This window comes from Coregonus lavaretus, assembly GCF_964263955.1.
Source record: "Coregonus lavaretus genome assembly, contig: HAP1_SCAFFOLD_119, whole genome shotgun sequence".
In the NCBI taxonomy this organism is placed as follows: Eukaryota; Metazoa; Chordata; class Actinopteri; order Salmoniformes; family Salmonidae; genus Coregonus; species Coregonus lavaretus.
In genome coordinates this window covers 1,050,539-1,072,926 of record NW_028164744.1, presented here as the reverse complement: position 1 = coordinate 1,072,926, position 22,388 = coordinate 1,050,539, and the positions used below count along the sequence as shown (strand labels likewise).

General features: G+C 44.3%; 1 protein-coding gene across 1 annotated transcript; it reads left to right on the top strand.

Moving 5' to 3' along the window:
• Nucleotides 1–9,229: 9,229 nt before the first annotated feature.
• LOC311116678 (uncharacterized protein) lies at nt 9,230–18,126 on the top strand (the record flags this gene model as incomplete). Its single annotated transcript, XM_084191730.1, has 4 exons — nt 9,230–9,299; nt 11,340–11,437; nt 16,213–16,396; nt 17,084–18,126. Exons 2-4 carry the CDS (start codon nt 11,435–11,437, stop codon nt 18,124–18,126), a joined length of 1,230 nt encoding a protein of 409 aa, XP_084047856.1. The 5' UTR covers nt 9,230–9,299; nt 11,340–11,434.
• Nucleotides 18,127–22,388: the final 4,262 nt, after the last annotated feature.

Here is a 22,388-nt window from a genome sequence, read left to right as displayed (position 1 = left end):
AGGACGACCAGAGTTTTAGAAGCTAGTGAGTTTTAGGACGACCAGAGTTCTAGAAGCTAGTGAGTTTTAGGAAGACCAGAGTTTTAGAAGCTAGTGAGTTTTAGGAAGACCAGAGTTTTAGAAGCTAGTGAGTTTTAGAAGCTAGTGAGTTTTAGGAAGACCAGAGTTCTAGAAGCTAGTGAGTTTTAGGAAGACCAGAGTTCTAGAAGCTAGTGAGTTTTAGGAAGATCAGAGTTCTAGAAGCTAGTGAGTTTTAGGACGACCAGAGTTTTAGAAGCTAGTGAGTTTTAGGACGACCAGAGTTCTAGAAGCTAGTGAGTTTTAGGAAGACCAGAGTTTTAGAAGCTAGTGAGTTTTAGAAGCTAGTGAGTTTTAGGAAGACCAGAGTTCTAGAAGCTAGTGAGTTTTAGGAAGACTGGATATCTGGTTCCGGTTTCCCAAAGGCATCTTAAGGCATCCAATGGTTCTAATGATGAACTTAGCAGTAAGATGCTTTTGAGAAACCGGGCCCTGATTAACACTAGTAAGTACTGTCTTAAAAACAGAGGCACAACCTCTGCAGTTGTTGAACTGATGTGTGGTGTTAAAGGTGAAATCTGCAGTTGCTACATCCATATTTGGACTTTTAAATTATTTATATATATCCATTGATTCTTGAAGAATATAACACATCCCTCATGAGCTTTGTTCAACTGTCGTACCCCATCAGATCCCAAAATAAGCTTTTTTTACTCCAATGTAAATGTAAACCAACACTGTATAGCCTCAACATGGTTAAAACTATAATGGTGATGTCGTTGATGGTCAGTCCTTGCATCCATTGATCCAAGATGGCGTAGCAGTGCGGTCGTGTTTCTGTAGTCCTCATGTAAATAGCCTGTCTTTTAGTTTTTTTTGTCTTTTTCGTATATATTTCTCAATCTCACTTTCCATCCTTTAACTAAACATACCTTCCTGCAACCCGCCTCACCCAATGTGGAACGGATTCTATTATTTCTTCATACATTTTTATCCAGAACCTCTGGCTGAAACTAGCCAGCTAACTAGCTACTTGCTATTAGCCACTGTTAGCGGTCTTCACCATTGTCCGTTGCCGTGGCCTGCACTACCTACCAACCAGCTCTAGCCTGGACAATAATCGGCCAGTCTGCATAGCGCGCTATCGACCCAGAGCATATCGGATATTCTGCCGGAATCACTGAATCACTGGACCTTAACACCAGATCATCGCAACTAGCTAGCTACAACCGAATGGCTGTTGTCATGGTTGGCTAATCACCTCTGCCCTGAAGCTAACCCCAGTTAGCCTTGAGCTAGCCTCGAGCACAGGCCCATCTCCCGGCTATCTACCTCTCTGTCAACCGGACGGGACTTCCTAGTGTTGACACGGAGCCCCGCCGATCCACCACGACTGGTCTGCCTGACGTAATCGTCTGATGTGGTTTCAACAGGCTTCCCTTTGCGACGACCACGAAGATCCATCTGCTAGCCCCCGGGCCCGCTAGCACACGCAATCAACAGCCGTGCCTCCAGCTCGCCTGTAGCGTAGCACCAATTGACCACTGAACTGCTCCCGGACTCACCTATTGCTGTTCACTGGACCTTATGATCACTCAGCTACACAGCTGATGCCTGCTGGACTGTTCCTTTATACGGTACCCCATCCTGTTGTGGGAAATTATTCTCTTATATTGTAGATGTGCTGTTAGCTTAATAAGAAAGCATGAATGATTAAACATAAAAGGTTTGTGCTGTACTGATATAGACTGTTTAACATAACAAGCTGTGATTCATGTGAGGAGCCGTTAGGGAGTAGGGGGAGATAAGAACTTGGGGAGTAGGGGGAGATAAGGACTTGACACTGCCTCTTTGTTAAACCGCTCAAGGACGTGTACTGCAAAAGTGCCGACTCTCTGGACAAGTTGCAAAACAACTTACACCTGGCAACAGTGAAGCGCCAAGGGGCTGGGACCAGCCTGTGCGCCAAAGGATAGGCTGAGTAAGTCTAAACCACGCTCAGTCTCTACTCTGATAGGCCCAGCAGGGAGCGGGAACTATCACTGTCAGAGTATTTTAGGGAAGAACTTAGAACAATGGCTTAGCTCTCTGACTGCCCTGCGTCGTATTTCAGTGGACCCCTATATATGAACATCATATTTACCATTGAAGTGTTTTGCATTAATTAAAATACTAGTCTATTTTAGAATACCAGATTTGAATTGACGCAACTATCATGAGGTAGTCACCTGAAAAGTTAATTTAAATAGTTAACTATACTTATTGCTGTACACTGGACCTGATGATCACTCCGCTACACAGCTGATGCCTGCTGGACTGTTCCTTTATATGGTGCCCCACCCTGTCCTATTTATTCTGTTTAGCCTCGGCCCAATCTTTTGTCGCCATTACCAGCTGTTGTCTTACCTCTCTCGAATAACACCTGTGACTGCTTTATGCCTATCTCCCATGTCAATATGCCTCGCCTATTGCTGTTTCGGTTAGTTCTAACTGTACTTTTTCAATGTAGAGCCCCCAGTCCCGCTCAACCTGCCTCAGATAGATCCTTTGTCCCACCCCCCACACACGCGGAGACCGGCTCAATCGGTGCCTCCAGTGATGCTATCTCTTACATCTTTACCCAACGCTTAGGTTTACCTCCACTGTACTCATATCCTTCCATATCCTTGTCTGTACATAATGCCCTGAATCTATTCTACAACGCCCGGAAATGTGGCCATGTTAACCTCAGAAGCCTCCTCCCTAAGTTTGAGTTATTCACTGCGTTAGCACACTCCGCCAACCCTGATGTTCTAGCAGTGTTTGAATCCTGGCTTAGGAAGGCCACCAAAGATTCTGAATTTTCCATCCCCAACTACAAAATTTTCCGTCTAGATAGAACTGCCAAAGGGGGTGGGGTTGCAATCTACTGTAGAGATAGCCTGCAGAGCTCTATCATACTATCCAGGTCTGTGCCCAAACAGTTTGAGCGTCTACTTCTAAAAATTGCCGCTTGCTACAGACCCCCCTCAGCCCCCAGCTGTGCCCTGGACACCATATGTGAACTGATTGCCCCCCATCTATCCTCAGAGTTCGTACTGCTTGGTGACCTAAACTGGGATATGCTTAACACCCCGGCCGTCCTACAATCTAAACTAGATGCCCTCAATCTTACACAAATTATCAAGGAACCTACCAGGTACAACCCTAAATCCGTAAACATGGGCACCCTCATAGGATACTACTGGGGTCTCTTTTACAGCTTAAACTTGTTTTAAATGCTAAGAAAACAAATGTCATGTTTTTTTCTAGGTCTAAACTCTCAATTAGAAATACTTTTGTAATCACTAGCTTGGATGGTACTCAAATCAAACAGGTCTCTGCATATAAATACTTAGGGGTATGGTTAGATGATAGGCTTTCTTTTAAAAAACATGTTACTGAAAAAAGCTAAAATTCAAGATAGGGTTCCTTTACAGAAACAGGGCTTGTCTGTCCTCCGTAAATAGAAAATAAATTGTGCAGGCTACTTTTATGTCCGTTTTAGATTATGGTCATATTATCTATATGCATGCATCGGCAAACACATTAAAACCACTGGATGCTATTTACCATTGTGCACTCAGGTTTATCACGGGTGATAGTTAAAAAACTCATCACTGTTTCCTATATCAACATGTGGGTTGGGCCTCTCTATCTGTGAGGCGAGAGCAACATGCTCTCGTGTTTATTTATAAAGCACTTCTTTTAAAACTACCTCCATATATATCATCATTAATTTCCACTAGATATACTAATTTTAAAACCAGATCACAGATGTGGATTACATTAGAGACTTCTGTGGTCTCCACAGAGTTGGGTAGGACTGCCTTCAGTTCCTTTGCACCTTATTTATGGAACAAACTGCAGATCCAACTTAAGTTAGACACTCTGGTGTCCCTTGCCCATTTTAAAAATGTTATGGAGTATCAATATGATGTTGTCTGTGATTGTTTCTGTTGAATTGTGTTTTTGTTTTGTATGTTTGAAATGTTCTTATCCGTATGTCTAAAACTGTCAACATGTTTACACAGGGCACAGCCGTAAAAGAGATCCAGGTCTCAGTCTGTTTTTTAAAATAAAGATTTAAAAAATATATATATATATCATCATGACTAACTTACCCTCTATATCAACGCTGTCTTCAACCAGGATCTCAGCGATCACTGCCTCATTGCCTGCATCCGTAATGGGTCCGCGGTCAAACGTACACCCCTCATCACTGTCAAACGCTCCCTAAAACACTTCAGCGAGCAGGCCTTTCTAATTGACCTGGCCCGGGTATCCTTGATGGATATTGACCTCATTCCGTCAGTAGAGGATGCCTGGATGTTCTTTAAAAGTGTTTTCCTCGCCATCTTAAATAAGCATGCCCCATTCAAAAAATTCAGAACTAAGAACAGATATAGCCCCTGGTTCACCCCAGACTTGACTGCCCTTGACCAGCACAAAAACATCCTGTGGCGTACTGCATTAGCATCGAACAGCAATCAGTTAGGAAAGCAAAGGCTAGCTTTTTCAAACAGAAATTTGCGTCCTGTAGCACTAACTCCAAAAAGTTTTGGGACACTGTAAAGTCCATGGAGAATAAGAGCACCTCCTCCCAGCTGCCCACTGCACTGAGGCTAGGAAACCCTGTCACCACCGATAAATCTACGATAATCGAGAATTTCAATAAGCATTTTGCTACGGCTGGCCATGCTTTCCACCTGGCTACCCCTACCCCGGCCACCAGCTCTGCACCCTCCGCTGCAACTTGCCCATGCCCCCCCCCCCCCACGGCTTCTCCTTCACCCAAATTCAGAGAGCTGCAAAATCTGGACCCCTACAAATCAGCTGGGCTAGACAATCTGGACCCTTTCTTTCTAAAATTAGCCGCCGAAATTGTCGCAACCCTATTACTAGCCTGTTCAACCTCTCTTTCGTATCGTCTGAGATCCCCAGAGATTGGAAAGCTCTTCAAAGGGGGTGACACTCTCTAGATCCAAACTGTTACAGACCTATATCCATCCTGCCCTGCCTTTCGAAAGTATTTGAAAGCCAAGTTAACAAACAGATCACCGACCACTTTGAATCCCACCGTACCTTCTCCGCTATGCAATCCGGTTTCCGAGCTGGTCATGGGTGCACCTCAGCCACGCTCAAGGTCCTAAACTATATAATAACCGCGATTGATAAAAGACAGTACTGCGCAGCCGTCTTCATCGACCTGGCCAAGGCTTTCGACTCTGTCAATCACCGCATTCTTATTGGCAGACTGAATAGCCTTGGTTTCTCAACTGACTGCCTCGCCTGGTTCACCAACTACTTTTCAGATAGAGTTCAATGTGCCAAATCGGAGGACCTCTGGCAGTCTTTATGGGGGTGCCACAGGGTTCAATTCTTGGGCCGACTCTATTCTCTGTGTATATCAATGATGTCGCTCTTGCTGCTGGTGACTCTCAGATCCACCTCTACACAGATGACACCATTTTGAATACATCTGGCCCTTCATTGGACACTGTGTTAACAAACCTTCAAACAAGCTTCAATGCCATACAACACTCCTTCTGTGGCCTCCAACTGCTCTTAAACGCTAGTAAAACTAAATGCATGCTCTTCAATCGAACGATGCTTGCACCCGCCCGCCAGACTAGAATCACTACTCTCGGCAGGTCTGACTTAGAATATGTGGACAACTACAAATATCTAGGTGTCTGGTTAGACCGTAAACTCTCCTTCCAGACTCACATTAAGCATCTCCAATCCAAAGTTAAATCTAGAATCGGCTTCCTGTTTCGCAACAAAGCCTCCTTCACTCATGCTGCTAAACATGCCCTCGTAAAACTGACTATCCTACCGATCCTTGACTTCGGCGATGTCATTTACAAAATAGCTTCCAACACTCTACTCAGCAAATTGGATGTAGTCTATCACAGTGCCATCCATTTTGTCACCAAAGCCCCATATACTACCCACCATTGTGACCTGTACGCTCTTGTTGGCTGGTCCTCACTACATATTCGTCGCCAAACCCACTGGCTCCAAGTCATCTATAAATCACTTCTAGGCAAATCCCTGCCTTATCTTAGCTCATTGGTCACCATAGCAACACCCACCCGTAGTATGTGCTCCAGCAGGTATATCTCACTGGTCATCCCCAAAGCCAACACCTCCTTTGGCCGCCATTCCTTCCAGTTCTTTGCTGCAAATGACTGGAACGAACTACAAAAATCTCTGAAGCTGGAGACACTTATCTCCCTCACTAACTTTAAGCATCAGTTGTCAGAGCAGCTTACCGATCACTGCACCTGTACACAGCCCATCTGTAATTAGCCCACCCAACTACCTCATCCCCATATTGTTATTTAAATTGTTATTTATTTTGCTCATTTGCACCCCAGTATCTCTATTTGCACATCATCTTCTGCACATCTATCACTCCAGTGTTAATACTAATTGTAATTATTTTGCACTATGGCCTATTTATTGCCTTACCTCCATAACGTGCTACATTTGCACACACTGTATATATATTTTCTGTTGTATTTTTGACTATATGTTTTGTTTTACCCCATCTGTAACTCTGTGTTGTTGTTTTTATCGCACTGCTTTGTTTTATCTTGGCCAGGTTGCAGTTGTAAATGAGAACTTGTTCTCAACTGGCTTACCTGGTAAAAAAAAAAAATGTGGACTTCAGGAAACAGCAGAGGGTGCACCACCCTATCCACATTGATGGGACCGCAGTGGAGAAGATGGAAAGCTTCAAGTTCCTTGGCGTACACATCACTGACAGACTGAAATGATCCACCCACGCAGACAGTGTGGTGAAGAAGGCTGAAGAAGGAAGAAATTTGGCTTGGCACCTAAAACCCTCACAAACTTTTACAGATGCACAATTGAGCTGGGACCGAGAGAATGAAAAACAGCTTCTATCTCAAGGCCATCAGACTGTTAAATAGCCATCACTAGCACATTAGAGGCTCCTGCCTATATACATAGATTAGAAATCACTGGCCACTTTAATAAATGGAACACTAGTCACTTTAATAATGTTTACATATCTTGCACTACTCATCTCATATGTATATACTTCTATAATATGCTACTGTATCTTAGTCCGCTCTGTCATTGCTCGTCCATATATGTATATATTCTTACATTTTAGTCATTTAGCAGACGCTCTTATCCAGAGCGACTTACAGGAGCAATTAGGGTTAAGTGCCTTGCTCAAGGGCACATCGACAGATTATTTCACCTAGTCGGCTCAGGGATTAGAACCGGCGACCTTTCGGTTACTGGCACTACGCTCTTAACCACTAAGCTACCTGCCGCCCGATTTGTGTGTAGTGGGTTGTTGTGAAATTGTTATATATTACTTGTTAGCTATTATTGCACTGTCGGCGCTAGAAGCACAAGCATTTCACTACACCCGCAATAACATTACTGTACCGGTACCCCCCCTGTATATATACTGTTATCACCCACTATAACATCTGCTAAACACGTGTATCTGACAAATACAATTTGATTTGGGATTTGATTTGTATTGTAGTGGACTATCTGCAGTGTAACTTGGGATACCATCATGCATTGTAGTGGACTATATATCTACAGTGGAACTTGGGGTACCATCATGTATTGTAGTGGACTATCTACAGTGGAACTTGGGGTACCATCATGTATTGTAGTGGACTACCTATCTACAGTGGAACTTGGGGTACCATCATGTATTGTAGTGGACTACGTAGTGACCTTAACCCTAACCCTTATCAGGACACGTAGTGACCCTAACCCTAACCCTTATCAGGACAAGTAGTGACCCTAACCCTAACCCTTATCAGGACACGTAGTGACCCTAAACCTTATCAGGAGACGTAGTGACTCTAACCCTAACCCTTATCAGGACACGTAGTGACCCTAACCCTTATCAGGACACGTAGTGACCCTAAACCTTATCAGGAGACGTAGTGACTCTAACCCTTATCAGGACACGTAGTGACCCTAAACCTTATCAGGACACGTAGTGATCCTTATCAGGACACGTAGTGACCCTAACCCTAACCCTTATCAGGACACGTAGTGACCCTAACCCTTATCAGGACACGTAGTGACCCTAACCCTTATCAGGACACGTAGTGACCCTAACCCTTATCAGGACACGTAGTGACCCTAACCCTAACCCTTATCAGGACACGTAGTGACCCTAACCTTTATCAGGACACGTAGTGACCCTAACCCTTATCAGGACACGTAGTGACCCTAACCCTAACCCTTATCAGGACACGTAGTGACCCTAACCCTTATCAGGACACGTAGTGACCCTAACCCTTATCAGGACACGTAGTGACCCTAACCCTAACCCTTATCAGGACACGTAGTGACCCTAAACCTTTTCAGGATTGTGTGTGTATTAGATCAACTTTGTTTCAGTGAATGTGAATTTGCATTAATCAAATCATTGTTCCCTATATGTAGGCTTCATATAAGTATTATCACTATTATACTCTATATTGTAATGTTATAAAATGTTATTATTGAAATAAAAGAAAAACAGTAATTGAAAGTGATTTCACTTTTTTGGGTCTGAAATTAAAATAAACATTACCCACTCCAGTCAGCAGATGGCGATGTGGATCTTTCATTTGGTGCTGCCAGTGTGACGTATAATGTAGTGGACGGGACGCTTCTTCAACAGCAACACGGCTGCTACTGATTCTATGGATTTAACCACCTCGGTAGCTTGCTAGACTAAATAAAACCCAAATATTGAAGCTCTTTACACCGTTTTTCGGTTTATATTAGCCACTGTTTGTTTTATTAACACACTTCTGTCGTCTAGCTATTTATCCCATTTAATTTCATATTTACTTTGTTGTTATTGGTCAGCTAGCTGGCTTGATACATTTTCCTAGCAATAGGCTAGTCGCTAATGCTAACTAGCTAGCTAACATCCCCGACCATGAGGTCACTAAGCTACTCTCCTCCTGCTAAAGAAGAGGAGGTCTGCTGGACGGAGAAAGAAGCTCTAGTGAAAGAGGAAGAGGAGGATGTTACAATGCAAAAACAAGTAGAGGGTGAAGCTGTTACCGTGAAAGAAGAAGAGAAAGACGTTACAGTGAAAGAAGAGGAAGACGCGTTCAGAGTGAAAGAGGAAGAGGATGTTACAGTGAAAGAAGAGGATGATGAGGATGCAGTTTTTAGAGTCAAGGAGGAGGAGAAAACTGTCACATCGAAAGAGGAGGCAGATCAAGAAGAGGAGGAGAGAGATCTGATTAACACCAGTAAGTACTGAGTGATTCCTCATGAAACCAGGACAAAAAAAGACCATGATTTGCACGAAATTCTACCCATTGAATGGTATTTTTGAGCAGTGGCGATTTTAGCATGTCAATCTTGGTGGGCAAACTTTTAAAATATATATATATACATATGTAACTCTGTGTTGTTTTTATTGCACTACTTTGCTTTATCTTGGCCAGGTCGCAGTTGTAAATGAGAACCTGTTCTCAACTGGCTTACCTGGTTAAATAAAGGTGAAATAAAAATAAAAAAATTATAAAAAAATGTTTTTTAGATGCATACCAGCAAAAACCACTACACAGCACTAAACAATACATTAATTGCAGTGGCCTAAAGTACTTAAGTAGACATACTTTAAAGTACTACTTAAGTAGTTTTGGGGGGTATTTGTAATTTACTTTACTATTTATATTTTTGACTACTTTTACTTCACTAGATTCCTAAAGAAAATAATGTACTTTTTACTCCCTACATTTTCTTTGATACCCAAAAGTACTCGTTACATTTTGAATGCTTAGCAGGACAGGAAAATTGTCAAATTCATGCACTTATCAAGAGAACACGTGGTCATCCCTACTGCCTCTGATCTGGCGGACTCACTAAACACAAATACATCGTTTGTAAATTATGTCTGAGTGTTGGAGTGTGCCCCTGGCTATCTGTACATTTTAAAAACAAGAAAATGGTGCCTTCTGCTTCGCTTAATATCAGGAATTTGAATTTGAAAATATTTATACTTTTACTTTTGATACTTAAGTATATTTTGAACCAAATACTTTGACTTTCACTCAAGTAGTATTTTACTCAGTAACTTTCCATTTTACTTGAGTAACTTTCTATTAAGGTATCTATACTTTTACTCAAGTATGACAATTGGGTACTTTTTCCAACACTGATTAATTGCACTATAACGGTGACAAACGGTGGTGACAAACTGTTAGGGCCTCCATAAAGCTGTCCCAAACTGTTAGGGCCTCCATAAAGCTGTCCCAAACTGTTAGGGCCTCCATAAAGCTGGCCCAAACTGTTAGGGCCTCCATAAAGCTGTCCCAAACTGTTAGGGCCTCCATAAAGCTGTCCCAAACTGTTAGGGCCTCCATAAAGCTGTCCCAAACTGTTAGGGCCTCCATAAAGCTGTCCCAAACTGTTAGGTTCTCCATAAAGCTGTCCCAAACTGTTAGGGCCTCCATAAAGCTGTCCCAAACTGTTAGGGCCTCCATAAAGTTGTCCCAACAGCAGAGTCCCAACAACTTACCACCGCTACACCTGGCTATCAGCGGAGCCTTGTCTGGCAGCGAAACACTTCATTCAGCCTCATTTACTGCCTTTAAAAAGAAACATAGCTGATATGGCTGACTTGCTTAAACAAATGTGGTTTCTACTGACAATTGAGATGTACAAACTATGGCATAAGGGGACGACGAGCGGATAAGAGGCAATCCGTAATTTCGATTAAGACATTAATGAGCGAGCTAGGACGGACGTAGTCAATATAACTATTTGTTCAGCACTTTTGAAATGTACAGCGACAGAATTCAGAACATGGGCCGTTCTTACAGTGTTCTCCCTGTACACCAAGTCAGAACAATATTCAATGACATTTCTCTAAAACAGGCTATAGGCTAAATGTGCACCACCAGGTCAGAATAGTAGGCTAAGTTATGAGGGGGAAATAGACCAAATAATTAGGGTGAGGCACTCATTGTTGAATCTTGTAATATTGATTATTAATCCATATTTCCAGTGGTTTTCTCTCTGTTGTAAAGCTGATAATGAAATAATAACCATAATAATATTGGGGACCTAAAGTTCTCTGGAACACTGCCTAAGGTTTCAGCAACTGGAATAACTTATTGGAAGACTAAAATCATAAGACATTACTACTATGTGAAAAATGAAGACAACATATGACTATTGTTGCTCACTTGACTGTCTTATTAATTGTAGAAGACAATTGTCAAAGTTTGTGAAAGCATTTAAACATTCACTACATTGACTGTCTGACTTTGTCGTTCACACAGGAGAGAGACGTGACTATCTTGGATCCTCTGGGGAGCCTCAACAACATCATGATGCTGACGAGGCAGAGAAGAGTCTCTCCAGATCAGATCACCAGATGGTACTTACCTAACATGACAACTGTCTGGTCTAGTTGCTACAGCTTGGTCTGGTCTAGTTGCTACAGCTTGGTCTGGTCTAGTTGCTACAGCTTGGTCTGGTCTAGTTGCTACAGCTTGGTCTGGTCTAGTTGATACAGCTTGGTCTGGTCTAGTTGCTACAGCTTGGTCTGGTCTAGTTGCTACAGCTTGGTCTGGTCTAGTTGCTACAGCTTGGTCTAGTTGCTACAGCTTGGTCTGGTCTAGTTGATACAGCTTGGTCTGGTCTAGTTGCTACAGCTTGGCATGGTCTAGTTGCTACAGCTTGGTCTGGTCTAGTTGCTACAGCTTGGTCTGGTCTAGTTGCTACAGCTTGGTCTGGTCTAGTTGATACAGCTAGGTCTTGTCTAGTTGATATAGCTTGGTCTGGTCTAGTTGATACAGCTTGGTATGGTCTAGTTGCTACAGCTTGGTCTGGTCTAGTTGCTACAGCTTGGTCTGGTCTAGTTGCTACAGCTTGGTCTGGTCTAGTTGCTACAGCTTGGTCTGGTCTAGTTGCTACAGCTTGGTCTGGTCTAGTTGATAAAGCTTGGTCTGGTCTAGTTGCTACAGCTTGGTCTGGTCTAGTTGCTACAGCTTGGTCTGGTCTAGTTGCTACAGCTTGGTCTGGTCTAGTTGCTACAGCTTGGTCTGGTCTAGTTGCTACAGCTTGGTCTGGTCTAGTTGATAAAGCTTGGTCTGGTCTAGTTGCTACAGCTTGGTCTGGTCTAGTTGCTACAGCTTTGTCTGGTCTAGTTGATACACCTTGGCCTGGTCTAGTTGCTACAGCTTGGCCTGGTCTAGTTGCTATAGCTTGGCCTGGTCTAGTTGCTACAGCTTGGCTGGTCTAGTTGCTACAGCTTGGCCTGGTCTAGTTGCTACAGCTTTGCCTGGTCTAGTTGCTACAGCTTGGTCTGGTCTAGTTGCTACAGCTTGGTCTGGTCTAGTTGCTACAGCTTGGTAGGGTCTAGTTGCTACAGCTTGGTCTGGTCTAGTTGATACAGCTTGGTCTGGTCTAGTTGATACAGCTTGGTCTGGTCTAGTTGCTACAGCTTGGTCTGGTCTAGTTGCTACAGCTAGGTCTGGTCTAGTTGATACAGCTTTGTCTGGTCTATTTGCTACAGCTTGGTCTGGTCTAGTTGCTACAGCTTGGCCTGGTCTAGTTGCTACAGCTTGGCCTGGTCTAGTTGCTACAGCTTGGTCTGGTCTAGTTGCTACAGCTTGGTCTGGTCTAGTTGCTACAGCTTGGTCTAGTTGCTACAGCTTGGTCTGGTCTAGTTGCTACAGCTTGGTAGGGTCTAGTTGCTACAGCTTGCTCTGGTCTAGTTGCTACAGCTTGGTCTGGTCTAGTTGATACAGCTTGGTCTGGCCTAGATGCTACAGCTTGGTCTGGCCTAGTTGCTACAGCTTGGTCTGGCCTAGTTGCTACAGCTTGGTATGGTCTAGTTGATACAGCTTGGTCTGGTCTAGTTGCTACAGCTTGGTCTGGTCTAGTTGCTACATCTTGGTCTGGTCTAGTTGATACAGCTTGGTCTGGTCTAGTTGATAAAGCTTGGTCTGGTCTAGTTGATAAAGCTTGGTCTGATCTAGTTGATACAGCTTGGTCTGGTCTAGTTGCTACAGCTTGGTCTGGTCTAGTTGCTACAGCTTGGTCTGGTCTAGTTGCTACAGCTTGGTCTGGTCTAGTTGATACAGCTTGGTCTGGTCTAGTTGCTACAGCTTGGTCTTGTCTAGTTGCTACAGCTTGGTCTGGCCTAGTTGCTACAGCTTGGTATGGTCTAGTTGCTACAGCTTGGTCTGGTCTAGTTGATACAGCTTGGTCTGGTCTAGTTGATACAGCTTGGTCTGGTCTAGTTGATACAGCTTGGTCTGGTCTAGTTGATACAGCTTGGTCTGGTCTAGTTGCTACAGCTTGGTCTTGTCTAGTTGCTACAGCTTGGTCTGGTCTACTTGCTACAGCTTGGTCTGGTCTAGTTGCTACAGCTTGGCATGGTCTAGTTGATACACCTTGGCATGGTCTAGTTGATACAGCTTGGCCTGGTCTAGTTGATACAGCTTGGTCTGGTCTAGTTGCTACAGCTTGGTCTGGTCTAGTTGCTACAGCTTGGTCTGGTCTAGTTGCTACAGCTTGGTCTGGTCTAGTTGCTACAGCTTGGTCTGGTCTAGTTGCTACAGCTTGGTCTGGTCTAGTTGCTACAGCTTGGTCTGGTCTAGTTGCTACAGCTTGGTCTGGTCTAGTTGATACAGCTAGGTCTTGTCTAGTTGATACAGCTTGGTCTGGTCTAGTTGATACAGCTTGGTATGGTCTAGTTGCTACAGCTTGGTCTGGTCTAGTTGCTACAGCTTGGTCTGGTCTAGTTGCTACAGCTTGGTCTGGTCTAGTTGCTACAGCTTGGTCTGGTCTAGTTGCTACAGCTTGGTCTGGTCTAGTTGCTACAGCTTGGTCTGGTCTAGTTGCTACAGCTTGGTCTGGTCTAGTTGCTACAGCTTGGTCTGGTCTAGTTGCTACACCTTGGCCCCTTGGCCTGGTCTAGTTGATACACCTTGGCCTGGTCTAGTTGCTACAGCTTGGCCTGGTCTAGTTGCTACAGCTTGGCATGGTCTATTTGCTACAGCTTGGTCTAGTTGCTACAGCTTGGTCTAGTTGCTACAGCTTGGTCTAGTTGCTACAGCTTGGTAGGGTCTAGTTGCTACAGCTTGCTCTGGTCTAGTTGATACAGCTTGGTCTGGTCTAGTTGATACAGCTTGGTCTGGTCTAGTTGCTACAGCTAGGTCTGGTCTAGTTGATACAGCTTGGTCTGGCCTAGTTGCTACAGCTTGGTATGGTCTAGTTGATACAGCTTGGTCTGGTCTAGTTGATACATCTTGGTCTGGTCTAGTTGATACAGCTTGGTCTGGTCTAGTTGATAAAGCTTGGTCTGGTCTAGTTGATAAAGCTTGGTCTGGTCTAGTTGATACAGCTTGGTCTGGTCTAGTTGCTACAGCTTGGTATGATCTAGTTGATACAGCTTGGTCTGATCTAGTTGATACAGCTTGGTCTGGTCTAGTTGATACAGCTTGTTCTGGTCTAGTTGATACAGCTTGGTCTGGTCTAGTTGCTACAGCTTGGTCTGGCCTAGTTGCTACAGCTTGGTCTGGCCTAGTTGCTACAGCTTGGTCTGGTCTAGTTGATACAGCTTGGTCTGGTCTAGTTGATACAGCTTGGTCTGGTCTAGTTGCTACAGCTTGGTCTGGTCTAGTTGCTACAGCTTGGTCTAGTTGCTACAGCTTGGTCTGGTCTAGTTGCTACAGCTTGGTCTGGTCTAGTTGATACAGCTTGGTCTGGTCTAGTTGCTACAGCTTGGTCTGGTCTAGTTGCTACAGCTTGGTCTGGTCTAGTTGCTACAGCTTGGTCTGGTCTAGTTGCTACAGCTTGGTCTGGTCTAGTTGCTACAGCTTGGTCTGGTCTAGTTGCTACAGCTTGGTCTGGTCTAGTTGCTACAGCTTGGCCTGGTCTAGTTGATACAGATTGGTCTAGTTGCTACAGCTTGGTCCGGTCTAGTTGCTACAGCTTGGTCTGGTCTAGTTGCTACAGCTTGGTCTAGTTGCTACAGCTTGGTCTGGTCTAGTTGCTACAGCTTGGTAGGGTCTAGTTGCTACAGCTTGCTCTGGTCTAGTTGATACAGCTTGGTCTGGTCTAGTTGATACAGCTTGGTCTGGCCTAGTTGCTACAGCTTGGTCTGGCCTAGTTGCTACAGCTTGGTCTGGCCTAGTTGCTACAGCTTGGTATGGTCTAGTTGATACAGCTTGGTCTGGTCTAGTTGCTACAGCTTGGTCTGGTCTAGTTGCTACATCTTGGTCTGGTCTAGTTGATACAGCTTGGTCTGGTCTAGTTGATACAGCTTGGTCTGGTCTAGTTGATAAAGCTTGGTCTGGTCTAGTTGATAAAGCTTGGTCTGATCTAGTTGATACAGCTTGGTCTGGTCTAGTTGCTACAGCTTGGTCTGGTCTAGTTGATACAGCTTGGTCTGGTCTAGTTGCTACAGCTTGGTCTGGTCTAGTTGATACAGCTTGGTCTGGTCTAGTTGATACAGCTTGTTCTGGTCTAGTTGATACAGCTTGGTCTGGTCTAGTTGCTACAGCTTGGTCTGGCCTAGTTGCTACAGCTTGGTATGGCCTAGTTGCTACAGCTTGGTCTGGTCTAGTTGCTACAGCTTGGTCTGGTCTAGTTGATACAGCTTGGTCTGGTCTAGTTGATACAGCTTGGTCTGGTCTAGTTGATACAGCTTGGTCTGGTCTAGTTGATACAGCTTGGTCTGGTCTAGTTGCTACAGCTTGGTCTTGTCTAGTTGCTACAGCTTGGTCTGGTCTACTTGCTACAGCTTGGTATGGTCTAGTTGCTACAGCTTGGCATGGTCTAGTTGATACACCTTGGCCTGGTCTAGTTGATACACCTTGGCCTGGTCTAGTTGATACAGCTTGGTCTGGTCTAGTTGCTACAGCTTGGTCTTGTCTAGTTGCTACAGCTTGGTCTGGTCTAGTTGCTACAGCTTGGTCTGGTCTAGTTGCTACAGCTTGGTCTGGTCTAGTTGCTACAGCTTGGTCTGGTCTAGTTGCTACAGCTTGGTCTGGTCTAGTTGCTACAGCTTGGTCTGGTCTAGCATACAGCTTGCTCTATCAGGGTCTAGCTAGGCCAGGTTTCTGTAAAGTGCTTCATGAAATCAGTGAATGACAGAATCCATAGTGAATGTGTCGTGTGTCCCCTCTTTATGGTTACCAGGACAACGCTAGCCTGCCCCCCTCCACCCTCCCAGAGTCCCCCGGTCGTACCTCTCCCAGTATCACCTTACTGCTGGGTCTGAAGAGGGTGTCTGTGAGGCTGGTGGACTGCAGGAAAACACTGAGGCTGAGTGGACCTACAAGAGGAGGAGAAGAGGAGGAAGAGGGAGATTTGACACATCAAAGTCAGTTCTGAACAAATACAATAGATCTGTTCCCAGGACAACCTGCAGATAGACTGGTATATTTACACCACAGTAGATAGTTCTGTTAGTTGACATGAAGATAGACTGGTATATTTCCTCCAAGGGAGACAGTTCTGTTAGTTGACATGAAGATAGACTGGTATATTTCCTCCAAGGGAGACAGTTCTGTTAGTTGACATGAAGATAGACTGGTATATTTCCACCAAGGTAGACAGAGTTCTGTTAGTTGACATGAAGATAGACTGGTATATTTCCACCACAGTAGACAGTTCTGTTAGTTGACATGAAGATAGACTGGTATATTTCCTCCAAGGTAGACAGAGTTCTGTTAGTTGACATGAAGATAGACTGGTATATTTCCTCCAAGTTAGACAGATGCCCTGTGGCAGAAAAACTGACAGTCAAATGATTCCCAGTTATGCTTGTCTATCCCCTAAATCTGCTTTTTTATTTATTTAAATTAGATAATTATCACGTTAATACAATAGAATTATCACGTAAATATGTGACACCCAAATCATGAAGTTATTATGTGAAAACGTCACGTTATAGTAAGCATATTAAGAAACACTGCCCTAGTTTAACACAATGGAATGTCCCTGGTTGGATTTAGCTTGGAATAGAAGTCAGAAGTTAACCATTTGTCTGATTTTGTTGTTCACACAGGAGAGACACGTGACTATGATGGATCCTCTGGGGAGCCTCAACAACATCATGATGCTGAAGAGGCAGAGAAGAGTCTCTCCAGATCAGAACACCTCAAGAAACCAGAGCGGAGACCCACAGGGAAGAAATCTCACTGCTCTGATAGTGGGAAGAATTGCAAATCTTCAACAGAACTTAAAATACGCCAAAGAAGCCACACAGGAGAAAAGCCACACCACTGCTCTCAGTGTGGAATGAGTTTTGCTCATTCAAGTAGTCTGAAAACACACCTGCTGACACACACAGGTCAGAAGCCTTACCACTGCTCTGACTGTGGTAACAGCTTTACCACCTCAAGTAGACTGAATATACACCAGAGAACACACACCGGAGAGAAGCCTTACCACTGCTCAGACTGTTGTAAAAGCTTTACCACCTCAAGTAGACTGAATAAACACCAGAGAACACACACAGGAGAGAAGCCTCACCCCTGCTCCGACTGTGGGAAGAGTTTTGCTCATTCAAGTAGTCTGAAAACACACCTGCTGACACACACAGGTCAGAAGCCTTACCACTGCTCTGACTGTGGTAAAAGCTTTACCACCTCAAGTAGACTGAATAAACACCAGAGAACACACACCGGAGAGAAGCCTTACCACTGCTCAGACTGTGGTAAAAGCTTTAACACCTCAAGTGGACTGAATAAACACCAGAGAACACACACAGGAGAGAAGCCTTACCACTGCTCAGACTGTGGTAAAAGCTTTAACACCTCAAGTGGACTGAATAAACACCAGAGAACACACACAGGAGAGAAGCCTTACCACTGCTCAGACTGTGGTAAAAGCTTTAACACCTCAAGTGGACTGAATAAACACCAGAGAACACACACAGGAGAGAAGCCTTACCACTGCTCAGACTGTGGTAAAAGCTTTAACACCTCAAGTGGACTGAATAAACACCAGAGAACACACACAGGAGCGAAGCCTCACCATTGCTCCGACTGTGGGAAGGGTTTTGCCAGATTAGACATACTGATATCACACCAGAGAACCCACACATGAGAGAAGCCTCACCACTGCTCTGACTGTGGGATGAGTTTTGCTACCTCACACAATCTGGCAGTACACCACAGAACCCACACTGGATAGAAACCTTACAGCTGTGATCAATGGGACAACTGATACTCTCATTCAAGTTCTCTGATTAAACCTAAAAAAATACACACAGGAGATCTACAGTGTGGAATGATCTCCAACACCAGACCTGGGTAGTAGAACACAGAGTGTGGAATGATCTCCAACACCAGACCCGGGTAGTAGAACACAGAGTGTGGAATGATCTCCAACACCAGACCTGGGTAGTAGAACACAGAGTGTGGAATGATCTCCAACACCAGACCTGGGTAGTAGAACACAGAGTGTGGAATGATCTCCATCCAGAAAACTATTTTTAAGATGCCGCATACTTGCCGATTTTCTGAACGTACTTCACTCGCTGCAAAGAGGGAGACTAGAAGATGTGACATGTTTGCAACACTGATATTTTGAATCTAACAGTGTCAATTCCATCTCTTGGTTTAAGCCACTGTACCAGTTGTGTTTGAACGTGTTGACTGGCTAAAGAGACGTTCCAGAATGCCTGCCAACTGGCGCTATGGCAACATGCCCTGGACACCATATGTGAACTGATTGCCCCCCATCTATCCTCAGAGTTCGGACTGCTTGGTGACCTAAACTGGGATGTGCTTAACACCCTGGCCATCCTACAATCTAAACTAGATGCCCTCAATCTCACACAAATTATCAACGAACCTACCAGGTACAACCCTAAATCCGTAAACATGGGTGCCCTCATAGATATCATCCTGACTAACTTACCCTCTAAATACACCTCCGCTGTCTTCAACCAGGATCTCAGCGATCACTGCCTTATTGCCTGCGTCCGTAACGGGTCCGCGGTCAAACGACCACCCCTCATCACTGTCAAACGCTCCCTAAAACACTTCAGCGAGCAGGCCTTCCTAATTGACCTGGCCCAGGTATCCTGGATGGATATAGATCTCATTCCGTCAGTAGAGGATGCCTGGTTGTTCTTTAAAAGTAATTTCCTCTCAATCTTAAATAAACATGCCCCCCGTTCAAAAAATACAGAACTAAGAACAGATATAGCCCCTGGTTCTCCTCAGACTTGACTGCCCTTGACCAGCACAAAAACATCCTGTGGCGTACTGCATTAGCATCAAATAGCCCCCGCGATATGCAACTTTTCAGGGAAGTTAGGAAAGCAAAGGCTAACTTTTTCAAACAGAAATGTGCATCCTGTAGCACTAACTCCAAAAAGTTTTGGGACACTGTAAAGTCCATGGAAAATAAGAGCACTTCCTCCCAGTTGCCAACTGCACTGAGGCTAGGAAACACTATCACCACCGATAAATCTACAATAATCGAGAATTTCAACAAGCATTTTGCTACGGCTGGCCATGCTTTCCACCTGGCTACCACTACCCTGGCCACCAGCTCTGCACCCTCCGCTGAAACTTGCCCATGCCCCCCCCCCCCGCTTCTCCTTCACACAAATCCAGACAGCTGATGTTCTGAAAGAGCTGCAAAATCTGGACCCCTACAAATCATCTGGGCTAGACAATCTGGACCCTTTCTTTCTAAAACTAGCCGCCGAAATTGTCGCAACCCCTATTACTAGCCTGTTCAACCTCTCTTTCGTAACGTCTGAGATCCCCAGAGATTGGAAAGCTGCCGCGGTCATCCCCCTCTTCAAAGGGGGTGACACTCTAGATCCAAACTGTTACAGACCCATATCCATCCTGCCCTTCAAAAGTTTTTGAAAGCCAAGTCAACAAACAGATTACCGACCATTTCGAATCCCACCGTACCTTCTCCGCTATGCAATCCGGTTTCCGAGCTGGTCATGGGTGCACTTCAGCCACGCTCAAGGTCCTAAACGATATTATAACCGCGATCGATAATAGACAGTACTGTGCAGCCGTTTTCATTGACCTGGCCAAGGCTTTCGACTCTGTCAACCACAGCATTCTTATTGGCAGACTAAATAGCCTTGGTTTCTCAAATGACTGCCTCGCCTGGTTCACAAACTACTTCTCAGATAGAGTTCAAGTTCAATGTGTCAAATCGGAGGGCCTGTTGTCTGGACCTATGGCAGTCTCTATGGGGGTGCCACAGGGTTCAATTCTTGGGCCGACTCTTTTCTCTGTGTATATCAATGACGTCGCTCTTGCTGCTGGTGACTCTCAGATCCACCTCTACGCAGACGACACCATTTTGTATACATCTGGCCCTTCATTGGACACTGTGTTAACAAACCTCCAAACGAGCTTCAATGCCATACAACACTCTTTCAGTAGCCTCCAACTGCTCTTAAACACTAGTAAAACTAAATGCATGCTCTTCAACCGAACGCTGCTTGCACCCGCCCACCCGACTAGAATCACTACTCTCGACGGGTCTGACCTAGAGTATGTGGACAACTACAAATACCTAGGTGTCTGGTTAGACTGTAAACTCAACTTCCAGACTCACATAAAAAATCTCCAATCCAAAGTTAAATCTAGAATCGGCTTCCTATTTCGCAACAAAGCCTACTTCACTCATGCTGCCAAACATGCCCTCGTAAAACTGACTATCCTACCGATCCTTGACTTCGGCGATGTCATTTACAAAATAGCCTCCAACACTCTACTCAGCAAATTGGATGTAGTCTATCACAGTGCCATCCGTTTTGTCTCCAAAGCCCCATACACTACCCACCACTGTGACCTGTACGCTCTTGTTGGCTGGTCCTCACTACATGTTCGTCGTCAAACCCACTGGCTCCAGGCCATCTATAAATCACTGCTAGGCAAATCCCCGCCTTATCTTAGCTCATTGGTCACCATAGCAGCACCCACCCGTAGTCTCCGCTCCAGCAGGTATATCTCACTGGTCATCCCCAAAGCCAACACCTCCTTTGGCCGCAATTCCTTCCAGTTCTCTGCTGCCAATGACTGGAACAAATTGCAAAAATCTCTGAGGCTGGAGACACTTATCTCCCTCACTAACTTTAAGCATCAGTTGTCAGAGCACCTTACCGATCACTGCACCTGTACACAGCCCATCTGAAATTAGCCCGCCCAACTACCTCATCCCTATATTGTTATTTATTTTGCTCATTTGTACCCCAGTATCTCTATTTGCACATAATCTCTTGCACATCTATCATTCCAGTGTTAATACTAATTGTAATTATTTTGCACTATAGCCTATTGATTGCCTTACCTCCATAACTTGCTACATTTGCACACACTGTATATATATGTATTTCTGTTGTATTTTTTACTTTGTTTTGTTTACCCCATATGTAACTCTGTGTTGTTGTTTTTATCGCACTGCTTTGCTTTATCTTGGCCAGGTCGCAGTTGTAAATGAGAACTTGTTCTCAACTGGTTTACCTGGTTAAATAAAGGTGAAATAAAAAATAAAATAAAAAATCTCTTGGTTTAAGCCACTGTACCAGTTGTGTTTGAACTTGTTGACTGGCTAAAGAGACGTTCCAGAATGCCTGCCAACTGGCGCTATGGCAACATGTTGCTAAATGAGGCGTGGCCCAGCCTGGTCTGCAGCAGTCAGGTTTACGCTGTTGGCTTTTCAGAGGTAAGCTGTACCCAGAGCAATGGCGGACGCTATATGTTGGTAGAATGCCCAGAATTATTATCGATAATGAAGGAGCAAATGGCGATTTGAACGTTTAGTCCGGTTTTATTGTACAATCTTTTCCCTAAAAGTAAATTGAATGTCTTCCTTATTTCATCAAAAGTAGATCCATAAACTCAACACTTCCATCACTTTGCATGGGGGTCGTTGGCAAAGTAGTTTTTTACCAGGAAACTGTAGCGCCCCACAAAATGAACATGAATATGCTGTAGGAAGTAGAAAGTTAATTTTTTTCCACTTTCCCTAAAAAGTCTGATAAAAACGTATAGCTGAACACAATAGAAAATCTTTGGAGGGAGCTGAAAGTCCGTATTGCCCAGCGACAGCCCCGAAACCTGAAGGATCTGGAGAAGGTCTGTATGGAGGAGTGGGCCAAAATCCCTGCTGCAGTGTGTGCAAACCTGGTCAAGACCTACAGGAAACGTATGATCTCTGTAATTGCAAACAAAGGTTTCTGTACCAAATATTAAGTTCTGCTTTTCTGATGTATCAAATACTTATATCATGCAATAAAATGCAAATTAATTACTTAAAAATCATACAATGTGATTTTCTGGATTTTTGTTATAGATTCCGTCTCTCACAGTTGAAGTGTACCT